This window comes from Cryptococcus depauperatus, chromosome 4 (assembly GCF_001720195.1).
Source record: "Cryptococcus depauperatus CBS 7841 chromosome 4, complete sequence".
Lineage (NCBI taxonomy): Eukaryota > Fungi > Basidiomycota > Tremellomycetes > Tremellales > Cryptococcaceae > Cryptococcus > Cryptococcus depauperatus.
The window spans coordinates 1,936,677-1,957,969 of NC_089471.1; the positions used below are offsets into that span (position 1 = coordinate 1,936,677).

Below are 21,293 nucleotides of genomic sequence, written 5' to 3' on the forward strand. Positions count from 1 at the left end.
CACTATGCACTGATAACTATATATCTTGCTTTTCAAGATACAATCCTGATCGTCGCTTACTTCCTTGATTTGCCAACAAACGTACAATTCCCTCACAACTGGCTACGCATGAGGTAGATCCGGTGGAGTGTTGTCGTACCCGCTTCTTGACTCTTGTCCTGGCTGTGCTTCTTCTCCAGCCTCCCAATTCTCTCTATTATGTCCCTTGAACGGCGATCCCACACTAGGGTCTTCCTGACGGTGATGCCCATGATGTCTTGTTAAAGTAGATAGAAAGCCGGTTTTTGTAGGCGTCGGCGGAACAACCTTCTCAGAACTGCGATGTGTCGCCGATGTGTCTGCCCGTTTACGTGATAGAATAGAACCAGCACGTTCACGAATCCTAGACATGCCGGTTGGAAATTTGGCGGCAAACGGAGGGTCGGATGTGTTTGGATTGGAACGATGCCACCGTGAGCGGGAATGGTGAGATGAAGTTTGGGACAGGCGTGATTGCATTCGTTGAATCTACAATGACCGTCAGCTTTCACCATTCAAATTGAAACAACATACAGCAACGCCTCCCTCTTCCATCGTGAAACCATATCCTCGTGAAGGTGGTTGCTCCATGCCGGTAGACACTGTTGATAATCAGTAACATATTTTGATGATGATGTTCGACTCACTGTCAACTGCAGAACCTCTGCCTTGAGAATGAATCCCAAACCTCGAGCTATCTAGACTGTTTCTGATGCCAGGCCTCTGTCCCAAGCTTTTCCTGGCAATACCAGTCTCCAAATCACTAGCACGACGTCCTTCATTGTGGACTCCTTGTTCTTCTTGCCTCAACCTCATTCTTTCCATTTTAATACTCTCGCTACCACTCGTGCGTTCGACTTCTTCTGGAACATCTTCGTCTACTTCGTTGTCCAATTCATCTTTCGGAGCAAGCTTCCCGCCCAACATAGGATGCGTATAGAGATTGATATCAGGTTGGTATTTCCGAACGAGCCGCATGGTGTCCACATCGTTGGGTACAATGTTTTGCCTAAAGGTTCTGATCAAGTATCTTGGCAAGAGAGCAATGACCAACACAAATGGCCAGCCAAACCAAAATGCGGCCGAACGGAATAGAAACACGTCATTGCCATACACGCCAGTATAGAATGAGCTTGGTGGGATTATAGAGTAGATGGCTGTAAAGACCCAGACAAGGAAAGGTCCAAACCAAACCGCAAACCATACCCAGCCTGTCCACGCGTCGATGTTGAGACCGGAAAACAAGTTGGCGACCATGACAGCTGCGATAGCCTGAGTGGTAGACATTTCGTACATGTAAACATCGTAGCCATCACCTCGAGTGGTAGTGGTGACATAAGTGTAGTGGATAAAAAAGTAAATGACGGCAGATTGGTAGGTTCCTTCTAAGATATAATAAAAAAATCGTTTGAGGCCAAAGTACCTGCCTTCCCTAGATCTGCGGTACAACTCTGGCAGAGCCATCAAAGTTTCACCGTCGATATTGCGGTCGAACAGACCAATAGCGATGACGGGCGCAATGGTCCAAAACACGTTCCAGAACAGCAAGTAGATATATGCAAAGACATAGGTCGTTGACCAGCCACAGTAGATCATGAACCAGAAAAGTACGCCAATACCAATGATGTTTTTGTAGAAAAAGTTGAGAATCATGTTGGAATTTCGGAAATAAGACCAGTGTCCGTGAACCAACAATAACCTTTTGAGGTACCTAAATTGAGCGATGGCATAGTCAGAAGAATTGACAGCTTGAAGACCTTCTTCGCCAGAAATGCCGACACCGACATCAGCAGCTTGAATCATACTGACATCATTTGCTCCATCACCAATGGCAAGGCACATAACACCAAGATTGTCTTTGATGAGATGGACAATCTGGGCTTTTTGCAGAGGTGAAACTCGACAGCAAATCACGGTGTTGCACTTGGTAGACAACGCTAATAAGAGTGCCTCAATTTCTTCGTCATCGAAACAGTGAGTGAGGGCGTGTCCTTCGATGACGAGTGAGAAACCACCAGGCCGGGTTCCATTATCCCTACCAACGAGGGACTGAACACCCGTGTTGACCCGTGTAAGTCTAGGGACATTGGTCGAGTTTCGTCCAGAATTCATTCTTGAAAGGCTCCTTCTAATTCCAACATCTTCGCTAAAAAATGCTTCAAGGGCTTCTCGCAACTGATCCTTAATGGAATGACGTCCCTCACGTATGACTATAAGATTGGTATCGTTGGTAAGCAAGTTAGTGGTGTAGCCAATAGCCACTGCGGTTTCTAGTTTATCGCCTGTTGCAACCCAAATTTTGATGCCTGCTCGTTTCAAATCTGAAATCGTCTCGGGTACACCATCCTGAAGTTTGTCTTCAATAGCAGTCGCACCAAGGAGAATTAGATCTTGTTCAATCATGGACGAAACTTCTTCAATCTGTTCTTCTCGTTCTTGCAGTGCAACAGTGGCCTCGTGGTACTTTTTGGCCCACAATTCGTACACTCTAGGATCAAGTACCCTATAGGCAAGACAGAGGGTACGAAGACCTTCGGAGGCAAAGTATTGTAGATCCTGATCTATCCTTTCCTTCATCTCCGCTTGACCATCATCTCGAGTCAAGCGTTCAAAGATTACATTGTCGGCACCCTTACAAAGCAAGAAGATCTTGCCATCTTCATCCATTTTTCTTAATATCACTGACATTCTCTTTCGAGCAGAGTTGAACTCGAGCACGTGTAGAAGCTCATACTCATCAGTCTCATCGTTAAAAGGTGTGGACATGCGCAGGATGTTGTGATCTCGACCTCGGAAGACAAAACCGACATCAGCAGCCGATTGTACAAGAGCGGCTTCGTCAGGCGACTGAGCTTTATACTCAATAACCCCAGGTTCCGGCTCCGCAGCGAGGACTGTGTGGCAGAGGCCGAGGACCGCAAAGAATCCGTGCAAGATCCTAGACTGCTCTGTATCATGTGCTTCAAGATCCTTGTCGAGTTCGTCGTTATGAAATGCAGCCAGTACCTCTTTAGGAAGAGCAACTTTAACATCACTAGAGTCCTCAATTTCCCTTTTAGGGTCAGAGTCGTCAGAAGACGAAGCAGAATTAGGCCCAGGTCTTCCCTCATCATTTTCGTTAGTTTTGTGGCGAGGCGCTGTATGCTGATGAGTGATAGTCGGATGAGAAGGAGGCTTGCCGTCACCAGCGTAGATTTTGCCGCCGACAGAGCATTGACGGAAGATCATGGCGTTTTGGGTAAGAGTCCCTAATTTTTGATAGGCATGGTATCCACAAAAATCAAGAAAAATACTCACCTGTTTTATCTGAGAATATATATTCAATCTGACCCAAATCATCAGACAGATTCCAGCTTCTCGCCATCGTCCTCGTCGTCACTCCATCCTTTTTATATTTGATATCTCTGTCCCAATAGATGAAGGCGGCTTGAATGGTTCTGACTGCTTCGATGGAGATGTATAAAGAGATGGGTACAATGTTTTGAAAAGTGATGAAGGCGTTTGCAAATGTGACTAAACCGTTGATATTTGGGTTATCCCCTTTAGAGTTGGCATACAACATCCAATAGGCTTCTTCTCTTTTCCAACGTACCTCATTGGTGTGGTCGACGATGGCACACACCATGGCAATAACAGCAAGGAGCGTCAAATTGATGATAACTTGGGGGTTCATTTGTCTCTCAACTTTGCTTCGCTTTGAAGGGGTAGCACCGGCATTTTGAATGATTTTTGTATCCTGGCCAGTGAAGGCGACAATCCCAATCACCCAGGCGGTATTTCTCAACACACAACCTCGCAAAAGAGACGTGTCGAGTGTGATTGGGTGGACTGGGTATTCGCCATCAGTACCACGTTCCTCTAAATTGATGACAGCCCCGTTCAACCGAAACATGTTGGCTTCTGGCGCATCGAGATCAACACGGAGACGAGCCTTGACGCAGGCTGCCGCGGAATTAAGATGAGATAAACCGGAAATACCGTTACGAGATTTGAGGTTGGTTTCCCCATCGAGGTTTTTAGTTTCAATGTAGGCAACATCTTCTTCCTCACTCGTGGAGCAGATTACGATATCTACAATCAATAAGCTTTATCAACTCTGACCCGAAAACACGCACCAGCAGGGAATTGCTCATTCTCGTAAATCTTGACAATGTCCCCGACTTTAACATCTTCCCAAATAGTCCTATGCCAGCCAAGCTCAGCAGGTACGTCACCCGCTTCCGGGTCATCATCCCAGTTTGAAACTTGACTTCTTAACCTTTCTAGTCCGCGATTCTGACTTTGTGACTCGGATTCAAATGACCTTTCCGCGGCCAGGATCTCTGTCGAAACAGCATCTCCATGGGTAGCTAGCTTTGCGGCCTTTTCAGTCTTCTTTGCCTTTTTGGATTTCCTTTTAGGTAAAGAAATGGCGCGCATAAATGTTTTTTCTTTGTGCGACATGGGATTGACATTTTCATAGCCTACACCACCCAAGGCATGCACGACAGCATGGTTTGTTCGGTAATCCGCTTGATGTCGTTTGATGTCTTCATACCCATCTTTAATCGCTGTGATTAACAAGACAATTATAAGCGGGAGAATGACGAGGCCGGGAGAGATGGTGGAAAACTTTGGGAAAAACTGAAGGATGTTGATGGCCAAGAAGAAGACGTTTGCTACACGTCTAAATTGTTCGAGCAAGTTTTTTGGGAGAAAGGTAATGATGGTATACTTGGAGGTAACATTTTGATTGGTCGGAAAACAGTGCATCTTGAGCACTCTGCCCTTTTTATCATGGTAATCCTCTGGTAATGGCTCATTGATAAACACTGAGCGAGCAATGCCCGGCCTGTTCTTTCTGGCAAACAACTTGGAAGGGGCGAGACTGGATAGGGGTTTTGTGACCGCTCTGTCAAACCAATTTGGATTGTGCTTTTTCGACCTTGGCACAAGAGGCTTCATAGAGGTTGAGGTTGACATCCTGCTACGATGTTATCTGTTTTGGATGAGTGTTGGTCTCTACAACGTTTGCGAGTCGAGGCGGAATGATGTTTTTTGCCAACTGATTAATTTTGAGTGGTATACGTCGTCCCTCTGCATACAACGTAGTTGGTTCGGCGTATGTAGTCAAGTATACGAACTTAAAGTTGTGTTAGTATACCATAGCCAGCCGTATAGGCAGCTTATGGTAAAAAAAAGTGATAAAGATCAAGAATAAGTAGAAAAAGAAAAAGAAAAAGAAAAACAAGATTATAAACATTCTCGATCTTGCTCGGTCTCGGTTATGTAATACATACAACGTTACATGATTTGTACATTTATAAAAAGATGCAATAGATGTATTTTTGTTTTGTTTCTATGCATGTTGTTGAAATTGATATTCAATAGAATAGACTGTGTATTGATGGAATAGAAGGGACAACAATTCTTAACACTGCCTTGACAAGAATGGCCGATAGCGATGAGCTCTTAAAAAAGTTTGCTGCATTGTGTGCACCTCTTAGCAGTGAATTGGATACAGGAAACAGTTCTGGAAAAACCGCTGTAGAGAAGGGTAAGGAGGAGATGGAAGGTGGGTTGGAGTCTATAGCTAATGGTATGCCAATTGAAGGTGGAATGGACAGGAATGCAGGGAGAGATGTAGAAATGCTCAAGAGGATGGCCAGTCTAGAGAATGCTAGAGATATCTCAATACTAGACAGGAATGTGAGGAGGAATATTTGGTACTTTCGGAAAGATAGCTGATAGTGGAGAAGTTTGAGAATTTTATCGAGTGGGCTTTGCAAAAGACAGACAGTTCCTGCCTATCAGAGCCGCCTCCTCTCTCAAATGATGACAGGACGGGATATTGGCTTACAGAGCACATTGTGCTCAAAGCTCTCGAAGAAGCTCGACTTGCAGGGTATAGGTCTTCATCGCCATTACCACCAGATGACTTGAAAGAGGCAAGTCAGGATGATGGGATTAGTCTTGTCTTTCCATCTGCACCGTTTCATATTCCAGAACCTCCATCCAACGAACCAAATGATCTGGATGACGACACTCGGAAAAAGCTTGATGCTCTGCTAAACATCAAACCTCCAGCTGACATCAGTTCATCTGCCAAATCTGTCTTTCCTGCACCTCCAAAAGAGATACAAAAGTATGACTTACCAGGTTATAGCTTGGAAAGGGACGAGGCAAGTGAAACTTGGTGCTGTGAGTCAATTTCCTGGTCTTGTAGCTCCGATGACCAACATAAGTGGCTAGGTATATGCAATCGCGATGCTACACTGCAATGTTTTGGCTGTGAAGATGATTTGTACTGCGAGAAATGTTGGAAGGAGGGTCATGGCATAGGGGAAGGGAAAGAACAGGGGCATCGAGTGAAGTCCTTCAATTGGAATGGGAAACAAGCGTCCAGAGTTGTTGAAGAATCATCTTGATGTATATTGTTGATTATTAAAACGATTGATCATACACCAGAAACAATTTGTCAGCATATGAGGAATACAGCCTGGCTTAATTCGATTGACCAGCCTTGTATGTCAGTGTCAACGGCTACGTCAGTTTGTACGCTCCAAAGCAAGCAAAAATACTCTGGTACTGAGCGTTGCATGAGATACATCTGCATTGCTCACAAGGACTTGTGATATCTATGACTTTTTGGATTTCTTTACTAACCACGACGTCAGTTCAAACCTTCCACCTCACATCAAATTAACTCACCTCCATATTTGGATCTAGCAGAGATCCTCCCTGCAACGCCATTCAAGTCCATAGCCCCTCGGACAATCTTGTATCTCACACCTGGCAGATCCTTTGCACCTCCGCCCCTAACAAGCACAACACTATGCTCTTGCAAGTTGTGCCCTTCCCCAGGAATATAGGCCGTAGTCATCATGCCATTGGAAAGCTTGACACGAGCCACTTTTCGGACAGCAGAGTTGGGTTTACGGGGTTTTGTCGTAAAAACCTTCACACATACAGCTTTTTTCTGGAAACAGTTATCTAAAAGTGGCACAGAAGATTTGCGTTTGGTTGTCTTTCGAGCTCCTCTCATTACTTTTTAGTAGAGTGCACGGTGAGACTGAAGTGTTAGTTATCCATATTCAACTCTGAAGCCTTGACATACTTTGATTTATAGTCGTTTCACACCTTGAAGTCGACGCGAATCCTCTCATCTCTCTTGTTGGGTACGCTGCCGGCAAAGTCCGAATCACTGATTGAGGCTTAATGGATAGCTTGTTAAAATTTGCAGTCAAGGATAGTAAAGATTTCGTAATGTTCATTGTTGTTGATTAATGTTTTCTATTCTAAAAAAGTAAAGATGAGAATTCAATAAAAAAAGACAATTATCAAATTACGTAATATCAAATCATCTTTTTCATCTCCTCCACTTTTTTGTACTGGTCACAAAGATTTCTTGTGATTTTTCTTCCATTTTTTTTACAAAACAAAAGTTAACAAGCCTTTCCAATTTGAGATGGCTGAACAAGAAGATTACATTCCTCTGAATGGAAGAGGACCAAGCAAGGATAGAAAACCACGAGTCAAGTAAGTATATGCTCAAAGAGTTGTACTGATTGATATAGCACAACACTGTTCATTTCTTCTCTACCTTACACTGCTACTTCTACTGACCTCTTGACTCATTTTTCATACATTGGCCCAGTGAGGCATGGGTTTATTGCGACCGAAAAAGAAAGTGGAAAGTCAAAAGGTGTTGGATATGTCACGTATTCGTTGAAAGAGGATGCAGAGAGGGCCATTCAGAAGCTAGATGGTAAAGGTTTTGGGGATGCAAGACGAAAGATCAAGATTTCTTGGGCTAATGAGAGGGTTTGTAAAGATATTTTATAGCTGAATGTGCTGATTTGAAAGACATTAGACACCTCTCAAGGAACGCAGAGTTGAAGTGAAACTCTCAAAACCCATACCAGGCCAAAATGATCCCGCTAAAACCTCAGACCCCAACGCTATACGTACACTCGTTATCTCTGGCCTTCCTCCGGGATTGACAAAGAAAGAGTTGTGGAAGAAAATAAAAAAGATCAATGATAAGGCAGAAATCATTTTTCCTGTGCTCGTTGAGCACGGCGAGAAAGTAGAAAACGAGGACATGGCGAATGTAATATTTCCAAGTCATGGCGATGCTCTCAAAGGGTTACCCAAGCTTCACAGCCATACGTATAAGGGATCTATCTTGTCTTGCATCTTGAAAAAACGTTTGGACAAGCTATCTGTCAAGCGCGAGGGAAAGGTACTAAGCCACGCTGGACGATTGATTGTACGAAATTTATCTTGGGATGTAAATCTGTTCACACTCACTCTACGGTTTATGCTGATGATTTTTAGACAACTGTACAAGACCTGCGCAAAGCTTTTCTCCCATATGGACCCATCCACTCCATCGATCTTCCTACTCTTCCTTCAAAACTTCCCCCATCTTCCGATCCAAGCAAACCGGCTCCTCCACCGCGTGCGAGAGGTTTTGCTTTCATATGGTTTTTAGCCAAAGACGATGCTGAAAAAGCTATTGAGGGCGTGAATGGTAAAGCCATAAAGGAAACAAAAGATGGAGAGGGACGAATAGTGGCTGTCGATTGGGCGTTGAGTAAGGAGAAGTGGGCGGAAGCTAAGAAGGGCGAAGATGGAGAGAAACAAGAAAGTGAGGCAGATGGTTTCAGTTCGGATTCTCGGTCAGACTTAGCCTCCGATCTTAGCGACAGTGAGGAGGAGGATCAAGATAATGAGTCCAATGAGGAGGCCTCAGATAGCGAAAGTCCAGAGGCCAATACTGAAGATAACGAAGATGGTGACATAGACATGGAGGAAGGACAGTCTGTTAAACCTACTTTACCTACTGTTGACGTTGGTAACACACTTTTCGTCCGAAATCTTCCGTTTGAAACCACTGAACAAGAGCTCAATGCCCTGTTTCGCACATTTGGTCCCCTGCGATACGCAAAGATCACTATGGATAGAGAGACAGGAAGGTCAAGGGGTACAGGGTTTGTATGCTTTTGGAAAACTGAACACGCAGATCAAGCTATTAAGGAATCTGAGCGCGTGGTACAAGAGACTGGACCCAATGCGATTCCCGTAGGTTCATATCGTATGCTATTGGGTGAGCTATTCACTAAAGACTGGATAGGTGGGCGGGCTAGCTGCCAAGAACCCTTTTGCTCTCCCCTCTATTCTGACGGCCGATCCATCGTCATCCCTCGCCTCTCGTCTCGTCATTCACGGCCGGACCCTTGAGGTGGCCCGCGCTGTCACTCGCGAGACTGCTTCTTTGATGAAGGAAGATAGCGAAAGAGCACGAAACGCTGCTGATAAACGCAACACCTATTTGATGAGGGAAGGCGTCATCTTTCCTAACTCACCGGCGGCCCAATCATTGCCAGAAAGTGAAGTTGAGAAACGACAGGCTTCATTTAATGCTCGGAAAGCTCTTTTAAGAGGTAACCCTTCACTGTACATATCTAAGACTCGTCTCTCAATTAGGCAGCTTCCACTATTTGCGACCGATAGAACGTTGAAGCGTCTTGCTATTTATGCCGTCAAAGCCTTTGATGCCGAAGTCACTAGTGGTGAGCGCGAAGCCCTTGCGCGAGTTGAAGAGATGGATAACACCATGAGTCCATCGTTTGCTTCTGCTAAAGATAAGAAAAAGAAGAAGAAGGAACGAGAAACCGCTGTGATTCAATCAAAAATTATACGACAAACCGAGAAAATCGATCCAATCACTGGTCAAGGTCGGTCCAAGGGGTATGGCTTTCTTGAGATGAGAAGCCACAAGGAGGCTCTCAAAGTTTTGCGGTGGGCAAACAACAATCCTGAAGTGGGGCCACTTATGTGGGAATGGTGGAAAACCGAGCTGGTCGATTTAAAAGACCATGTGGTAAAAACGCTTGATGCAGCTAGAAAGAGGGGAGAACAAAAGGAGCAAGCAACAGACAACAAGAAATCGGAGAGTGCGGAGGAGTTGGAGGCAAGGTTAAAGAAACTTGAAGGGAGAATTGTCGAAGGTGATGAGAGGAGTGGTGGAGGAATGCGGGGAGGCAAAACTCTCATCATAGAATTCAGTATAGAGAATGTTCAGGTAAGTCAAGTCCCAGATTGCTAGGAGGAATAATGCCTGACAGTTCATTGTTGTATATAGGTCGTCAAGCGCCGAGCGGAAAAGATTTCATCGGCTCGAAGAGGGAGCAAACGGAAAGCAGACATGCTTTCTGCTGAGGGTACGGATGAAGAAGACTCATCCCGTCCCGCAAATCATTCTCAGAAGAAGGCAAAACGTCATCCTTGAGACGATTTGCCCAATTCAGAAAAAGACCACAAAATTCGGCATACCTTTCAAAGTAATGGTAGAATTGCTAGTGATCGCTCCGGAAAGGTTCGAGCTTGTGCTACAGGTAAACAAGATAATCAAGGTGAAAAAAGTGTGCAACAGTTGAAAAAAGATGTCAAGACCGAGGACGGCAGTGAAACGAAGAGAACTGAGAAACTGGGTCGGCCTCTTGGGGGTTTGATTGGGAGGAAGAGAAGAATGAGGAATGGAGGGAAGTAGTAGCCTTGAGAAACTTGTTTGAGTAGAGTGAATTATTTTACTTTTCATAATTATACGATACGCAATGTACCTTCAGCCACTGTCAATGCGTGAATGGTGCTACTAGCATACTATGAAACTATGAAGAACAACATTATAAAAACTCATGATCAGTCATCTCGTCGATGTGCCGCCAAATCCAGTAGCTCGTCTCATCTCACCACCACCCCTTGAAGGTCCAACCATTCTATCCCAGCCGTCATCATCAACAGCCCTTCTTCTAATGCCTCTCGTCTCGACTGGAGGAGCACCTAGTCTTTCTCTTCCTCCCCAACCCCATCCGCCTAGACGGCCATACCCAAAACCATTGTTCCAGCCTTCCGCACCATGATAATGCTCAGCCTGACGACGTCGATTGTTGGCAAGATAAGCAGCCAGACCACCTGTAGCCAGGCCTGTCCAAAACCCTGGCCTCCATTGCGCTTCGTCGTTGGGTTGTCTTTTGGAGTATGGTGGCGGGGCTGTCCCTGGTCCTCCACCGTCACCAGGCCCGCCTCCCGGCCACCATCCACTTCCACCACCACCGCCGCCGCCACTACCACCACCAGGACCATCCCCTGGTCCAAACGGGTTATACCTACTCAAAGGCGGAGGCGTATACCTTGGCCAATAACGAGCAATCAAAGATCGAGCCAGTGAGTAGAACAGGATGAATAAGATCGTGTAGAAGGCGATATTGAACAGTTGCGCAAACCATTTGTCTAGACACTTTTCAATCAAAGGCCAAATGGTTCAAGGTCCAACCTATACTAACCGTATCTAGACGTTGAAGAATAGTGATAAGGATTGTAGTCATCGTATTCTGCCCCTCTGTTGACTTTGTAGAGATGGTATGTCAGGCCGCATGATCCTACGCAGATGCTTGTCAGGTATACCCGTCATTATCAACAGAGAACAAGAAACAAACCTTGCAACACATCAGTATCGCCGGCTTTTGACCACCCCTCACAAGAAACCCCTACTTGGCCCATTCTCAAAGACGATGGCAGGTCTGTATCACACTGAGACTCAGTTGGATAATGCTCATACTTGAGCAAGTCAAAGTAAGCCTCGAAGCTATCTCACCTTCCATTGGATGTTACCAAGGCCATCATCTCCCATATTCAGACACTGAACCACATCTGGTTGGAATATCTTACATCCTGGCCCTTGACAAGTTAGCTGAGCTATTATGGCCGCTGTCAGCATCGCAAACCACAAGTGTCCCAAGGCGCTGAGAAAGATACTTGCGAATGGGACTCGTTCGACGAGAGGCAGTCAGCTTGTCTGCATAGAATGTAAGCGTTTTGATCGAGCTCAGAGATATTTTCTTTGCTTTCAACATGTCTCTCAAGAGGATTCACAGTCGTAGATTGCGGAAAGGTAAAAGAGAAATTGTTTTAAATACATTACAAGTTTATAGAGTCGACGTGGAAGAATTACAAAATGGATAGAAATTTTGCCGCTATGTTAACCTACCTCCACGTCAACAAATTATCTCTGGGCCGACCACGTTTTGAAAGCACTGTTGAAATGTTTTCTGCATTCAAGATGCACTATTACTATGAATATAAATAATTATGTTTTCTACAAATGCGCCCAGAGGCGTTGAAGCCTGGGCCAGGCAAGACTTGTATATGATACAGCGCTCTAAAGCACGTTTACACGAGGGTATACGAGTCTCGGACCAATTTGACCGACGCACATCTGACCAAGCTTGTGGCCAACCTCGACAGCCTCATCGAGATCTTTTCCGAGAGCCAAGGCGCCGATGAAGCCACCGGCAAACATGTCGCCAGCGCCGTTAGTGTCGACAATCTGGTCGTTGGAAAGTTTTCGGACAGGGTAGACCTTGGGGTTCTCGTCTGTGGTCTTGAGATTGCTTGGTGAGGAAGAGGCGGAAGAAGAAGCGACAAGGGTAGGGTCAGCGCCTTGAGTGATGACGACAAGACGAGGACGGGCAGTGTTGGTCTTGGAAAAAGCAGCAAGGGTAGAGGCAACTAGGGTGAGAGAAGCGTCCTATAGTGTATCAGTTACTGCCCTCATCTGCACCAGCCAAGCTCACAGCCATTCCCGAAGCGGTAGCGTAGGCAACGGCCTCGGATTCATTTGCAATCAAAATGTCAACATGAGGCAAGAGCTCCTCAAGCTGGACCTTGAAGAATTGAGGAATGAACGGAGCAGACAAGTTGAGAACAACAGTCTTGCCTTTAGAGGCGGCGGCTTTGGCAACCTCGAGAGCGCTCTGAACACCGTGTGTAAGGAAATAACCCTCAATGTAAAAGTATTTGGCACCGTCAATCAGGCTGGCAATGTTGGGCATTTGAAGATGGTCATGGGTGAATTGTTCAGCGGCTTGAAGAGTGGTGCAGAGGGAGCGGTTGTGGTTGGATAAAATGACAGCACAGGCGCCGGTCCTGGAGGGGGCAGGCTGGATCTGGTAAGCACTGACGACGCCCTCCGCTTCGTTGGCTTTTTCAAGAGTGTCTTTGTACTTGTCATTACCGACAGAGCCAATGTAGGCAACCGAGTGGGCGGGATGGAGGTACTAGAGCTACAGTTGGACCGTCTGCGCCACCAAAAACTTGAAAGAAAAGGCTCACAGATGCAGCTCGAGCGAAGTTTTGGGCAGCACCACCAGCAACATAGTCCACGGTCGCATTAGCGACAATGTCATCGTAACTGCATATACGCTTCAGCCATACCACAGCACCACAAAAGCCTCCTCACATTGGCATATGCTTTTCCTCGGCCAAGATGGCATCATTCGGCTTGAGCTCGTACTTTTCGAGATACTTGGGTCCCTCGTCTGGGCTGACTTGAATGTCGAGCTATACACTGGGTGAGTATCTAGCTGGTTTTTCAGCCAGATAAAACTTACAAGAGGGTTACCGAGAGCAACAATTAGAGGAGAACTCATGTTGAATGATTTTTTTGACTTTGTTTCTATTTTATAAGAGATGTTTCTTTTCCAAAAAGGTCGCAAAATAGAAAAATCAACCAGGTGGAGGTATCTCGAATTTTATTCAATCCTCCCACATTATAGAATATCTATCTTGTTTTTACAAATTAACCCGTGCCTTACCTCCACCAGCGAACCTCATTTAAAGATTTCTTTTGTTTTCAAGTTTCAAGCTCAAGCAAGAAATGTGGTTTTTCTTTGTCCGTCATGGACAGACTGAAGAGTGAGTGAAGACTTTACCTCAGCGGTATAAGACCTTACATTGTCACATAGCAATGTGAGAGGCATCATACAAGGTCAGAAAGATACACCTCTGAATGACTATGGCCGTTTTGAAGCGTCCAGGTTGGCACAACGGCTCGAAAAGACCAAGATTATAGAGGCATGGTCGTCACCCTTGTCGCGAGCGAGAGAGGTAAGCTGGCTCATATACAAGAAGATGGTCTCACAAGGATGACTAACGAGACGTGGAGACAACTGAGATTGTACTGAAACATCACCCCCAAATTCCCTTACAAACCGCGGATGGCCTCAAGGAAAGAGGCTTGGGAAGCATGGAAGGACGGAGGCGCTTTAAAGATGAACAAGCTCCAGAAGATGCAGAGGAGATAACAGCGCAAGTATCTTGTTACAATGGTCAATCACTGATACATAATCTCTAGTCTGACGGATCGAGCACAGAACTGGTTCGATGATTTTCTGGCTCAACATGAACCAGAAGCTCCCTTGCCCACAGAACATACTTTTATGCCGAATCCTTCTAAACGTCAAACGTTTAAACGTTTCAAACAAGACACAGACGATTTAGAGATCCATCTCATTATCTCTCACGGCGCTTGGCTAAATAACTTTCGCCGCCTCCTCCTTTCACCTAGATATGGCTTCAAAGCTGCTCAACATGTCGATCTGCACCTTCCCTGTCTCAATACTTGTATCATGGTTGTTGAGTGCGACTACAAGGATGGCCGTTGGAGAGGAATCATACAAGAATGGGCTAATGTAGAGCATCTGGCAGATGTGATGTACAAAGAAGTCAAAGAGATTGCCGATGATGTGCAGTGATTGAGAAAGCCTTATGCTTGATTGCTTTTTTGCTGCTGCCGTGGACCGAGTTGTAAAACAACGTTTTTAGAGTCTAGATGTGATTTCATTGTTATGTCAGCCCACCATCCACTGTTTTATTCTGAACAAGGCTTCATGGGCACTGGTGTGATAAAATGTCGTAGGTTGTGACATTTTATGCGACGTCAACTGTCATCCATAGGAAACCTTTGTTTAACTGGGGTTTCCACTTCATCTCAATTGTCCATTGATGGCAGTGTCAGGAAGCTGATACTAGCTGTCCCGTTTACCTTTCTCGGACAAAGAAAGGCTAGGAGCGTTGAAGATGCTAATCATGAGGGAGTGGCATGGTCGAATAAATAATCTCCAGAGAATGAACCCAAGGTCTGTCTTGTCTGGCTCAGTCAAACAGATCTCGGTCAGGCTCATCAAATCTCAGCCTCAGCCTTGTCCTAATCTCGGCAAATAGATTGAAGCTTATGGCGTTTTACCTGATCCAAAACAACCAGATGGAAGCTTTTTGTTGTGCTATGAACCAGTCATTCAAACTTGAAACATCTCGTTCCATCTCCTCTGATCATATATGTCCTACTGAATTAGGTTATATAGTCGTCCCCTCGCCAACTGTTTATTTCTTCTCGGCCTCATTTGTTTGTGTAGTTATTTCATGGTAAACGTCGTAACCCATGAATTTTTTACCTTTGTAGCCAAGATCTTTGGGATCCACGGATTCGTAAACGCTAACGCCCCATAACACTTCAGCAGTTGGGGCGGCAGAAGTTTCAGTGGCAGAATATCCAGTAACAGGGGCTCCGGCAGAGGCTACGGTAGAAGCCCCGGCATCACCCTTCACAGTCTTTGTAAGTACCAACACCAATAGGAAAAAACATTTTCAGCTCACCGCGGGATATTGTGATTTAAAACTTTCGGCCTCAGCCTATCAAATTGACATGACAGATATTCAATTTCCAGCCGTATACAAGTTGATCAAAAGTTGCTTACATTCAAACTGGACCGCCTTCGTGTGTTGGTGCTTTTCTCTGAGTTCATCTTTGTAAGTCGTGATGCAATGGTGAGGATGAAAATGTCGAAACTGCCAGCTTAAATCCTCCAAACATTGGCATGTCTATGTCGGACTATAGATTGAGTCATTCACATGAAAAGGAAGAGTGCTTAAAACAGATTGTCCAAGCAACCAAATGCCAGACCTGCTTAAAGGATCAAGCCATTTTAAATATTCAAAAGCTTTGAACAAAATGGAATGATGCAAGAAATGCCAACGTAAATTCAGTCGGCGCACCAGTCCATGAAGGGTCACCCATGGGTTTGAGTTGTTTTGATATTGAGTCGCTTCTGTCCTAGCCGAGCGGTGTACAACGATACGTAGCGAGAAGGGATCCTGCATGGAGATTTGCGTCAAGGACTGCTATCGGATAGAGGGCAAATTTAAGCTAAAAAGAATGAGGTTTGGTACAATGGAGCAGAAATGATCGCTTGTTCTTTTCTGGCCTGTAGAGAGGTCCACGAAACGCCGTAGAGTAGGTGTAGCTTTATTCCAACGGCGACAAGTCAACGAGTGGTAGAGTGATGTGGAGACTGTGTGCTATGCTGCTACCATTCAGAAATCTAGTCGTACCACTTTCGACCTATCTCCATCAAGACTAAAAAATGTGGCAGTTGAATTCATGTCAGCAGCTGGAGTTGTCAATCGTCGCATGACTGATCTCCATTCTTACCCGCTCGTAGTCTTCATCTGTAAATGTATGGCTGTGCTTTGGACCAAACGGTGTGGAAGCGTCTGCAGAGGAGTTGGGTTGTGAAAGCACTAGGAATACATCTGAGTAAATCTATTCTAATTCCATTGAAAGTGCATCTTCTGCCCTCCACCGGGAAACCCTTGGAAACCCTGGAAGCCACCGCCTTGTTGGAAGAACTGGAAAGGCATGCCGCCACCTCCATGGTGTGCAAAAGGATTACGCTGTTGGCCTGACGTGGGATCGTTAGGGTCGTCTCCGTTATCGTATCGTTGTCGAAGTTCTGTATTACGCGTGAGCATGGAATTCTTGGGGGAATGACTAAACGTACCTGGATTAGAAAGTACCTCATACGCCTCGTTCAACGCCGCCATCTTTTCCTCGGACCCTCCAACGTCAGGATGAGCAGTCTTGGCAGCTCGACGGCTATAGTGGTATAGAAATTAGCTGATTGAAGGACATTTTGATCTCATGTCGACGTACAATGCCTTTTTGATAGTCCTCTCGTCGGCATCTCGTGATACGCCTAAAACCTGAAGCGCTTTTAGCGGACAAGATATAGTAGCGAGACCAAAGAACACACCTTGTAGTAGTCTTTTTGTTTAGATTGCTTTAATAGTCGCTGGGCCTTTTGTACTCTGTTCAATATCTACAAAAGCCTTGTCAGCCAGAGGCCAAGGTACATCAGGCTATCGACCGCCTCACCTCCTGGCTCGATCTTCCAGAAAGCTCAAAAGCCCGTTCTAAAGTTCTGACAGCATTTTCCCAATCCTCGTCTTTCAACATCCTCTCGCCGCGGGATATTATAGCATCCACGTTATCCGCATCCATCTTCAAAACCTCTTCGCACCAGTGTGTGCATTTTCTACTGAAGTCGTTTGCTCCGACAGCAGCTTTGCATGCTAAAGCATAAAGATCCAGCCTCATTTGACTGTTTTCTTTGGGATGTAGTTTAGCTGGTAAATAGGGTGGTTGTCCGTTTTGTGGCTTGGTAGCTTCATCAAGCGCTCTTTCAAACCGGGCAATGAGCCCGTTCTCTCCGTCTAGGATCTTGATGGCTTGACGGTAACCAGTGCCACCTCCCTCTACAAAGTCGCGAACCTTGGTAGTATCCTTTTCAAGGCTTCGAATGAGTTTATGGATAGCCTTGCAGGGCTTAGAATCTGGATCGTAGTGTAGGCATTGCTTGATATGGGCAGTTCCTTGAGGAGAAGCACGAAGAAAGTAGGCAATGTGAGATAGCTGCAGAGGAAGAGACAATGTAGATGGATCTAGTGATGACAATCGTCTATAGCACAATGATAAGCAGCCATCACTAGGGACAAAGTTGTGGAAATTTACGTCAGGTCGCCATAAACCATGTTGATGTCCCCCAACTCTGAAGCGCAATCTACTCTCAATTTTCTCAATGACGATGAATTTGGCCCAACTTCTAATGCTTTCGTGACGTGGTCGACGCAGACTTGCCAGTTCTTCTTTGATGATGCCTGCCTGGCGGACTTTTCAGCCGCTTCGCCAATGACTGAAAGTTGAGCCTATACCAAACTTGAGCAAACTCCATCAACCAGCTTCGCTAGCCACTCACTAGCTCTTCTGCCTCAGGATCGCTCTTGCTTTTACCATACGCCTTTAACTCTGATTGAGCCTTTGCAAACTCTCCTTCCTTCGCAAGGATTTTAGCCTTTTGAAAATGTGCCTATAAATGACCATCAGTTTTCAAAGAGCGTCATGCAGATGATGGAAGCCAACTCGCCTGGGCAAATCCAGGGTTGATTTTGAGAATATGGTCAAAATCATCCAAGGCTGAGCCGTAACGACCCATGGAAAGATAAGCGGTAGCCCGCTTATAATAGTTGGCATGACTTGTTGGATCAATTTCTGCAGCCACCAGGAGAGTCAGTACGACCTCGGATACCATTCAATGTCTCAGACTCACCAATTGCTTCGCCGTACGCTCTGGCAGCAGCTGCAAATGAGCCCTCTGCGAGAAGTTGATTTGCGTCTTGAGCAATTTGTGCTGCTGTCCGAGTAGAGGACTCTCCCAGCGCCGGCGTTGAGAAGGATAGCAGTAATACCGGAAGGGCGACGATAGGTGATACCCTCATATTCTATCTAAAAAGTTGCAGAGTAAATGAAAGACTGTTGACGAAAATATCGAAAAAAGATAATGTTAACAACTTCCAGCTCATCAACCACAACGGCGATGTCCGGTATGTCAGTTTACGTAACGACCACAAAGGGAAGTGGTGGAGGTTATCCGGCTATAATCTGTTAACTTTGTATGAGCGCATAAAAAAGAAAACATTATTATGAATTTGATTTTGCATTAATTATTCATATTCTCAACATAAAGTATGACTTTTGACTTGCCCTATCATTGCAAAGGACTTTTGGCTGCTAAACAAGAGTCTGGCCTGACATTTGACCAGCTTGCCCAGAAAATCGGAAAGCCAGAGGTATGGACGACTGCCTTGTTCTATGGACAAGCCTCTACCGATGAAGCTACGGCCAGAGCCATTCTGGAAGCACTTGATTTTGAAGAAACCATTAGGACTTACAATGCCGATCGCGAAAGCCACAACAGGTTCTTTGCCCCTCGTGTATTGAGAGGTCTTGTTGGGAAGGAAGATGGGAACCTGGGCGTCAAGGGGTTGACGATTCGGGGTGGTACTTGGGAGGTTCCACCAAAAGATCCGGTTCTTTACAGACTCTATGAAGTGCTTGTTGTATATGGTCTGTCTTACAAGGCGCTTATTCAGGAAAAGGTTAGTAGCCAGTTGGGCTTGTCGTTGTCAAAAACTTGCAACCAGTTGATGCAGCTTGGAATAGTTTGGAGACGGCATAATGTCAGCAATCGGTGAGTAGTGCCAACTGGCTTGAGGACTCTTGCTGATTAGATAGACTTTCGTACCTCTCTTGAACGCAAGCCGGATCCTAAAGGAGATCGAGTGGTAATCACCATGGATGGGAAGGTAGGTTCCCGGTGTATCTCTTGTCGATGCTGGGGTAACGCAAAGATTTAGTTCCTTCCATATTCCAACCCATCTGCCTGGGAGGGCAACTGAGCTACCAGTGACTTTCATTCAGTACTGTCGTCAATAGTTTGAGATCATGAAGAGAGAAAACATATCAAGAGATAGCCATAACATATCTACTATCATACCAGAATTGATAAGTTGGGCTGCATGTATAGGCTTATTCACAATTAGCACATGACCATCCTATTGTACGATATTTGGCATTCAATTTCCGTCATAATCAGAATCAAACCTGGTTGATCGCCTTATCGCCAGCAGGAGTAGCAACCGGAGCCTGTGCTGGTGCTGCTGGCTGTGCGGCTGGGAAAGGGGTCACTTCAGAAGCCGCAGTTTGAGTAGGCTGAGGAGGAGCTTGCTCGTAATTATGCTCATTGACCTTTGCAGTAGTGGCAGGAGCAGCGCCAGACACAGTACCCATGGAGCCACCCGCAGTATGGGTGTCAGCGGCGCCCAAGCCGGGAGCACCGTAAGTGATAAGCTGGTTGAATGGGGTCCTCCAAGTAGGATAAGAACCGCCAAAGCGAATGAGGGTGTAGATCACCTCAAACGAAAGGAGACCAAGGAGCTATGCCGCTGTGAGCTGTGCTACAAAAGCTCAAAACACCTACCCAAACAGTCATTGTCCAAGCAAGACCGAGAACGGCATTGCCAAGGCTATCACAGTGTCAAAGACACTCTTCACAACAAGAAACGTCCCACTCACCTTGCCCAATTGGTACCATCATACATTTGAATTACGCTAACAAGATTTGACAGACTTGCAACAGATCCTAGTAAATTATGTCAACCGTCATGCCAAGCCATAGCAAAACCACTTACCCAAGAAGAACACAAATAAGAATCCCAAAAAGACAGTGTCAAGCATGACAGAGATAAAGATATGTTGAGGTCTCAAAAATGTGACAATCAAGCTATCACCCGTCAACGACTTCCAACCATCGCTGCAAACGACATACACAGCGGTAAAGTACAGCCAGGTCAAAGCACTTGCGGCAATGATTGCATTTGCAGCACTCAGTCCTGTCCCATGCACAATAGTATGTCCATCTATTCCAGTCAGCTATCCATGCCCAACGCACCTTGGTCAGACACTTACAATAGTCATTGGGCTCGGCCACAAAACAGGACGCCACGACCAACGTAGCCAGAGACCACCCCCAGGCAAAGCCTTTGAGGCCGATAGTGATGAGTGGAATGACTGCCATTGTGATTATTGAATGATCTTTGCAAGATACAGATAAATACAATTCATAAAGAGAAGAAGAAAGTCAAATTTGTTAAACGTTTTTGGGGTACTACGATGCAAACATTGACCATTTTCAAATGATTCCTTTGAAACACTCTTGGCATCAGGCGGTGATCACTGCTTTTTCGATCAGGGAAACTAACCTAAAGTGGTTAGATCAATTGGTTTGCTTTTATTATTTTGTTCCATCTATCGGTAAAAGGGAAAAGGAAGTTGAGTTGAACAATGTGAAACACATCGTTAGTCAGGTACGGGTAATATTCGCAACGCTAAGAAAAGAAGGAATGTGATCGGAATCGGGAACGCGGCACCAAAAAGCCGAAGGGTGGAAGGTTCGATGAACCAACAAGTTTGGTTCGTCTCGACTTTGGAAACGGGACAGTACAACAGATGTTTTAGGTCTTGAAAGCAAGAAGGGTACGTATGATACGAAATAGATTGTAGACTGTCTACTGTCGGACAATGTTGTTGTGCTCAGCGATAAGGATAGATAAGAAGTGTGGTATGTCACTCGGACAACAAGATACATAGGACTACAGCATTGTACAAGCATTACTGGCAATGGGTACTAGAACAACATGACAGTCATAACATTGCGCCTTGGCATCTTGGACTTTGCCGTAGAATAGAAATACAAGGAGCCACCCATTCAATCGCC

At 45.4% G+C, this 21,293-nt stretch overlaps 11 protein-coding genes across 11 annotated transcripts; 4 read left to right on the plus strand and 7 right to left on the minus strand.

The window, feature by feature from the left end:
* Window positions 1–102: 102 nt before the first annotated feature.
* L203_104067 (uncharacterized protein) lies at window positions 103–4,980 on the minus strand (the record flags this gene model as incomplete). Its single annotated transcript, XM_066213456.1, has 5 exons — window positions 103–507; window positions 553–620; window positions 666–3,266; window positions 3,316–4,089; window positions 4,134–4,980. The coding sequence occupies 5 exons, from the start codon at window positions 4,978–4,980 to the stop codon at window positions 103–105; spliced, it is 4,695 nt and encodes a 1,564-aa protein (XP_066069553.1).
* A 468-nt stretch (window positions 4,981–5,448) lies between these two features.
* Window positions 5,449–6,425, plus strand: L203_104068 (uncharacterized protein; the record flags this gene model as incomplete). Its single annotated transcript, XM_066213457.1, has 4 exons — window positions 5,449–5,554; window positions 5,612–5,706; window positions 5,757–6,198; window positions 6,250–6,425. The coding sequence occupies 4 exons, from the start codon at window positions 5,449–5,451 to the stop codon at window positions 6,423–6,425; spliced, it is 819 nt and encodes a 272-aa protein (XP_066069554.1).
* Window positions 6,426–6,635: 210 nt separating this feature from the next.
* On the minus strand, window positions 6,636–7,271 carry L203_104069 (ribosomal protein S12; the record flags this gene model as incomplete). The annotated part of the gene is made up of 3 exons (XM_066213458.1): window positions 6,636–6,658; window positions 6,709–7,044; window positions 7,115–7,271. The coding sequence occupies 3 exons, from the start codon at window positions 7,269–7,271 to the stop codon at window positions 6,636–6,638; spliced, it is 516 nt and encodes a 171-aa protein (XP_066069555.1).
* Window positions 7,272–7,496: 225 nt separating this feature from the next.
* On the plus strand, window positions 7,497–10,294 carry L203_104070 (uncharacterized protein; the record flags this gene model as incomplete). Its single annotated transcript, XM_066213459.1, has 6 exons — window positions 7,497–7,536; window positions 7,655–7,821; window positions 7,871–8,290; window positions 8,338–9,084; window positions 9,137–10,087; window positions 10,148–10,294. The coding sequence occupies 6 exons, from the start codon at window positions 7,497–7,499 to the stop codon at window positions 10,292–10,294; spliced, it is 2,472 nt and encodes an 823-aa protein (XP_066069556.1).
* A 414-nt stretch (window positions 10,295–10,708) lies between these two features.
* L203_104071 (uncharacterized protein) lies at window positions 10,709–11,918 on the minus strand (the record flags this gene model as incomplete). Its single annotated transcript, XM_066213460.1, has 5 exons — window positions 10,709–11,295; window positions 11,349–11,444; window positions 11,502–11,595; window positions 11,660–11,760; window positions 11,825–11,918. The coding sequence occupies 5 exons, from the start codon at window positions 11,916–11,918 to the stop codon at window positions 10,709–10,711; spliced, it is 972 nt and encodes a 323-aa protein (XP_066069557.1).
* Window positions 11,919–12,223: 305 nt separating this feature from the next.
* Window positions 12,224–13,493, minus strand: L203_104072 (uncharacterized protein; the record flags this gene model as incomplete). The annotated part of the gene is made up of 5 exons (XM_066213461.1): window positions 12,224–12,592; window positions 12,639–13,121; window positions 13,177–13,255; window positions 13,304–13,404; window positions 13,455–13,493. 5 exons carry the CDS (start codon window positions 13,491–13,493, stop codon window positions 12,224–12,226), a joined length of 1,071 nt encoding a protein of 356 aa, XP_066069558.1.
* Window positions 13,494–13,720: 227 nt separating this feature from the next.
* On the plus strand, window positions 13,721–14,597 carry L203_104073 (uncharacterized protein; the record flags this gene model as incomplete). The annotated part of the gene is made up of 4 exons (XM_066213462.1): window positions 13,721–13,758; window positions 13,809–13,950; window positions 14,009–14,151; window positions 14,198–14,597. The coding sequence occupies 4 exons, from the start codon at window positions 13,721–13,723 to the stop codon at window positions 14,595–14,597; spliced, it is 723 nt and encodes a 240-aa protein (XP_066069559.1).
* A 628-nt stretch (window positions 14,598–15,225) lies between these two features.
* Window positions 15,226–15,647, minus strand: L203_104074 (uncharacterized protein; the record flags this gene model as incomplete). Its single annotated transcript, XM_066213463.1, has 3 exons — window positions 15,226–15,444; window positions 15,499–15,534; window positions 15,600–15,647. The coding sequence occupies 3 exons, from the start codon at window positions 15,645–15,647 to the stop codon at window positions 15,226–15,228; spliced, it is 303 nt and encodes a 100-aa protein (XP_066069560.1).
* Window positions 15,648–16,449: 802 nt separating this feature from the next.
* Window positions 16,450–18,456, minus strand: L203_104075 (uncharacterized protein; the record flags this gene model as incomplete). The annotated part of the gene is made up of 9 exons (XM_066213464.1): window positions 16,450–16,634; window positions 16,683–16,777; window positions 16,835–16,884; window positions 16,935–17,000; window positions 17,057–17,639; window positions 17,693–17,886; window positions 17,937–18,047; window positions 18,105–18,229; window positions 18,288–18,456. The coding sequence occupies 9 exons, from the start codon at window positions 18,454–18,456 to the stop codon at window positions 16,450–16,452; spliced, it is 1,578 nt and encodes a 525-aa protein (XP_066069561.1).
* Window positions 18,457–18,705: 249 nt separating this feature from the next.
* L203_104076 (cyanate hydratase) lies at window positions 18,706–19,416 on the plus strand (the record flags this gene model as incomplete). The annotated part of the gene is made up of 4 exons (XM_066213465.1): window positions 18,706–19,116; window positions 19,181–19,208; window positions 19,253–19,323; window positions 19,375–19,416. The coding sequence occupies 4 exons, from the start codon at window positions 18,706–18,708 to the stop codon at window positions 19,414–19,416; spliced, it is 552 nt and encodes a 183-aa protein (XP_066069562.1).
* A 199-nt stretch (window positions 19,417–19,615) lies between these two features.
* Window positions 19,616–20,594, minus strand: L203_104077 (uncharacterized protein; the record flags this gene model as incomplete). The annotated part of the gene is made up of 6 exons (XM_066213466.1): window positions 19,616–19,954; window positions 19,998–20,043; window positions 20,093–20,159; window positions 20,209–20,300; window positions 20,346–20,436; window positions 20,486–20,594. The coding sequence occupies 6 exons, from the start codon at window positions 20,592–20,594 to the stop codon at window positions 19,616–19,618; spliced, it is 744 nt and encodes a 247-aa protein (XP_066069563.1).
* Between the last annotated feature and the right edge of the window lie 699 nt (window positions 20,595–21,293).